The sequence below is a fragment of the Aptenodytes forsteri genome, unplaced genomic scaffold, assembly GCF_000699145.1.
Source record: "Aptenodytes forsteri isolate BGI_AS27 unplaced genomic scaffold, ASM69914v1 Scaffold76, whole genome shotgun sequence".
Classification (NCBI taxonomy): Eukaryota; Metazoa; Chordata; class Aves; order Sphenisciformes; family Spheniscidae; genus Aptenodytes; species Aptenodytes forsteri.
The window spans coordinates 349931-355203 of NW_008794444.1; the positions used below are offsets into that span (position 1 = coordinate 349931).

Consider the following 5273-nt stretch of genomic DNA (forward strand, 5'->3'; position numbering starts at 1 on the left):
AGCAGCCCGTTTCTCCAGGAGAATGCTGTGGGAAACGGTGTCAAAGGCTTTACTAAAGTCTAGGTAGACAACATCCACAGCCTTTCCCTCATCCACTAAGCAGGTCACCTTATCATAGAAGGAGATCAGGTTAGTCAAGTGGGACCTGCCTTTCATAAACCCATGCTGACTGGGCCTGATCACCCAGATACTAGCTTAAAGTCTTGTTATTGAGGAAAAAAAGGAAAATAAAGCCATTCTGCTTGGTTTGGAATAAAGAGGATGAGCTTCTGATTAACTTCCGGAAGATTTCAGGACATTCATTTGGACCTGTAAGGTCTGTTACCCTTATAGAAAGGGCCAAAAGTCCTTGTTCAACCACAGCAATAGCATTAATTAAAGTGCTCGTATAGAACTACTGAGAGAAGGAATCTCCCTTTCAGCATCTTCAATCCTGATAGCCACCTGTTGATTTCACAGAACATAAATTTGTCAGCTTTAAAAAAAAGTGTAAGTATCACATCTTTAAAAGGTACTGTGAGTAGCCAGGCAACTGCTGTCTGGGACTATCTACAACTGGTTCTTGGGATCTAGTACAGGTTTATCAGTTTACTATTAAAAGTCTCTTGGATAGGGTCATTGCTTTGCAATCAAAATATTTAAAATACATTACAAATGCAAGATTAATTATTTGGACACCATCCAAAGATGACAGTAATGAAGGCACTATAATAATTAAAATTCACAGCAGTATAACGGTAAATACTTTGGAACAATAATCATTCATAAATAGATAACTGGTGACTGGATTAATAAAGTAATAAAATACATAATCAATTAATATTTAAATATTAACAAAGTAACATAGACAGACAATGATAAAAAAGACAAAGAATTCTTCCATTCCTTTATCCTCTCACTAGTTATCTTCAAAAACAAACAAAAAAATAAACAAACTAACGGCAAATCTAGTGTCATGCCAGGAAGTTCATTAAGGCCGATACAGCTTGGAAAAACCACTTGCAGTTAGATAGAAATATAATACGTAATACAAATCTAAACTTATGTTTACACTATGTCTTTTCACCTATTAGTTTAAAGGCCACATACTTGCTTGAAAAGCTGGTTTGCAAGAAGTATGATAATAGAATTACATTTTGGTTGAACAGAATCCTTACAACTTGAACAATTTAAAAAGTAGCAATTCCTTGTCCTTCAGTAACCATGGTCTATTAAGGAACACAAAATGTCCTTTTAACAGAATTAACAGGGGTGCTACAGAGCACTAAGCCAGTCAGATTCAAATACCTTAAAAGTATTCTTGTATTCTCCATCAGGTTCGGTATCCACTAGCTGGTCTTATCTATGTAACTACTAATACAACCCTCACCTCTACAGCATTCAAAGACAAAGGAAGACAAAAACTAAGTGCTCCTCCCTCTACTTTTGTCTACGTACTGTAAAATTGCAGTGTTTCTTTTATTAAAAGAAGAGATATTGTGATAAAAATCAACTTGGAGAAATGGGTCTTTCTTTGATTCTTAAAGCTGCAGCAGTCCCTTGATATTTCTGCTTCTTGCCGGAAAGCTCCAGATTCCATGTGCCTGTGGAAATTCTCACCCACAACCAAGACTGTCCTGCTGAGTTTCACTGTTCTGATGATATACAGCTCTCAGTAGCTCTCAAAGCCATCCCTGAATCAAAACATGTCTGACACGCAACACAGCCTGAGAAAACCCCATGGATGGTTTAGAATATGAAGAAATAATCAAAACTGATTCTATTCACAGGTAGAACACAATTAAGTGTTAACACCAACTCTGCGTTTGCAGAACCCTGTCCTACGCTTGTACAAGTACGCTAATTCAAACGTACAATCACTCCACAAGGGAAAACTCATTATGTAAACTGTTCACTATACAAAGGGGTTTTGTTAAGCACTAAACAGAAATCAGTTCAAACCACTTACCCTTGGGGATCTTAGTTCTATTTCTTCTTTTTCACTTTCACTGCTGGAATAATTTTCTTCTGCTTCTTTTTTAACTTCTGTTGGGGGCATTGTTTGTTCCTCTTTTAAACTTTCCTCCATTGGTTCCACGTGTTTCTGTATGTCTTCTACTACTTTTGGTTCATTGTGATGGATGGTCCTAAACTGAATGTTTGCAGAACGGCAGTACTCTTCAAAACCATAAAGATACCTATAGATACAAATAAAGTTTCATTCATATTTCATGTTTTATTTTCTATTTATTGAAGTGCATAAAACCTATTTTCCTGCTCATAGAAAAGCAAGAGGAGCAGTAACTTCAGGAAAAAAAAAACAACACACAAAACAAACTCAAATAAACAAAAAATAAAAAGCCAGAGAAGATTTTGAAATGAAACAATTATGCACACAAGTCAAATGGTGAGAAAGAATACACACAGGTGCTTCCCACAAATTTAACTTCATCCCCATCCAGTTAAGAATTCGTGACAGTAAAGCCTAAGAACATGTACACTGTTTTGCAAATGCACAATGACAGCTAAAATCAGCCTAGAAATAGAATATGGGCATACAAACAAGTTACCACATGGTAACAAATTGCCATGCATCAGCTTGTTCTCTGGTAACTGCCTGTGTGCACACTCTAATCCAGTGAGAGAAATATGAACTAGCTTATTCATCAAAGAATAAATATGCAAGTTACAACATACTATCATGTGTCCATACAACATAACTATTTCCACTCTAACAGCAACGTAGTACATATTTACCAATTACTTTTTATGATAAATACTCTTCTCTGTAAAATACAGACCTTAAATATGTGCCCAGTTCAAATCCCACTGAAGATAGTCTGAATATTTTCATCTTCATCAACATTAACATGAGTTGAGTCATTAGTCATCCCTATTCAACCAGCCAAATTTCCTTAGGTTCGAGTCAAGAGAACCTCATTCTTCCCTTTTACTCAAAAAGCCCAATTGTTTCTTGCCAAACTTCCAGGAGAATAAATAATAAAAATAATCTTTATTTAGAAAATGAGCTTGAAAAGTATAATTCCTAAAAGGTTTCCATTTCAAAAGTTAAAACACAACTGAAAACCAGGGGTCAGAATAAAAAGGTTTATGCATTGTTTTATTACAGCACTGATTTTACTACTCAATACTGTCACATCCACCCTAGCAATGTACATAGTTATGCCCTAAAGCCATTATTCTACAGATTCCACAAAGATGATATTTAAATACACAATCTGAAACATGTCTATCTCTATCAACATTTTTCAGGAAGTTAAAGAAACTGGTATAAAATTCTCCTCACCACATGCAGCATCTACAGACTTCAATGAGCATGCAACTGTGGACAGAGTCTGTTCTTGTTAATCACCATAAATTGCAAAGCTGAATTTGCCAAAGCTTTTTTTATAAATTTCATTGTTGTACTCTGTAATGGCATCATCACATGCTGAAAATGAATGCTTCTTGATAAGAAAATGAGTGGAATTCCAATGTATTAGAGCAACAGGAACTTAGGCAGCCCTGAGCACTCCCTCCTTTCCTCCACTGTTTCAATCCTCAGCACTGGAAAATGCTCAGAACTGCTCACTAACTGAAGAACGTCAATTACTCTTTCACTAAACTATCAAAAATTGCTTGAATATTGTACATGCTACTAAAAAAAAGGAAAAATGTTTTCACCATTATACAGTATGACAACTTACTTTCTATAAGCAGTTTTTACATTGTAGGAAGCAGCCGAGTTCAAAATAGGAATGCCAAGGTCCATATAAATTTGCTTCCATACAGCACCACTCTCAATCTTGGGGGGAAGAAAGAAAAAAGAAAAAAAGGAAGTTTTCAGGTTTTGTTAACCAAGAACATTAAGGAATGATATCTAACACAGCCACAAGTCATAGCCTTTAAGAATGAATAGGCGTATTTAGTTCAGGAAATATCCAACACTTACATTGTCACACCCACCCTGCTGATATACCAGTCTAAAAAGTTTGAAGAGATTAAGGTCCTTGTAGCCCAGAACAGGTGGTTTATTGATAGGAGTACCTAAATAAAACAAAACCAGAAATAAGAAGTTACCACAAAGAACAGCAAACTGCTTCTTCCATTCCTTTAGCACACATTTGATTACAAATGTCTTTCTACATTTTAAAATCTGCATTTAATAGTTCTAAGATATGTCACAAGTCAGTAGTTTCCAACCACCAATTAAGGCTTCACCCTCTTTTGAATTCATCACATATTTCTGGGTGGTTTATTAGCATACTGGCACCAGCCACCTGATAACTATGATTTCTCGACCTCCTTTTCAGATTTGTGCAATAACCCCCATCCAATTGGCTGCATCCCACTGTTCCTCTCTTGAGAGGGGGGCAGCCAGAATTGCAGCAAGCTCTACAGAACGCCTGATGAATGCTGGAACATAGCAGTGTGCAAAGAGATTAACTCAAAACACTGTGGTCTGAAAGGAACGGGGAAGAAGCAGAAATGTTGGATTAGAAAAAGATACGCAGGCAAATAGTCAGAATGTGAAAAAGCACAAAGCCCTAACAAGACATGAATATTTGGGATAGTTCCAGGAAAAAGAAAGAACTCAAATTGGATGAGTGGCAATGATATAAAGAACAATAATTAATTGTAAAAGGAGAAACCAAAAGTGACTTGGGGCAAGTGGCTGCGTACGCAGACAGTATTCCTCTCAGCAAGGAAGAATATCAAAACTCTTCCCTGCTGCTTCTCATCTTCCTTCATCTTCATGCAATTATATTTGGAATCACGAAAATAATTTTATAGGACTTTGGAAATACTGTCACGATTACACAAATCAAAACATTTACACTGAGAGAACAGAATGTAGAACAAATCTGGCGGGAACAGAAATCTTGCTATAATCATAGAATGGTTTGGGTTGGAAGGGACCTTAAAGATCATCTAGTTCCAACCCCCCCCACCATGGGCAGGGACACCTTCCACTGGACCAGGTTGCTCAAAGCCCCGTCCAACCTGGCCTTGAAAACACTTCCAATGATGGGGCATCCACAACTTCTCTGGGCAACCTGTTCCAGTGCCTCACCACCCTCATAGCGAAGAACAACTTCCTTATATCTAATCTAAATCTACCCTCTTTCACTTGAAAGCCATTACCCCTTGTCCTGTCACTACATGCCCTGGTAAAAAGTCCCTCTCCAGCTTTCTCGTAGGCCCCCCTCAGGTACTGGAAGGCTGCAGTAAGGTCTCCCCGGAGCCTTCTCTTCTCCAGGCTGAACAACCCCAACTCTCTCAGCCTGTCTTCA

The 5273-nt window shown here is 37.5% G+C and overlaps 1 protein-coding gene across 3 annotated transcripts in view; it reads right to left on the reverse strand.

Annotated features, from left to right (window-relative positions):
* The window catches only part of ARID4A (AT-rich interaction domain 4A), a 52002-nt gene that overhangs the window by 14001 nt on the left and 32728 nt on the right, over positions 1-5273 (reverse strand). For all 3 annotated transcript variants that reach the window (XM_019474794.1, XM_009289826.2, XM_019474795.1), the window contains 3 exons: positions 3932-4026; positions 3687-3784; positions 1949-2177 (listed from right to left, as the gene is read on the reverse strand). In XM_019474794.1, the coding sequence (XP_019330339.1) occupies positions 1949-2177; positions 3687-3784; positions 3932-4026 (422 nt within the window). The remainder of the gene's footprint in view (positions 1-1948; positions 2178-3686; positions 3785-3931; positions 4027-5273) is intronic.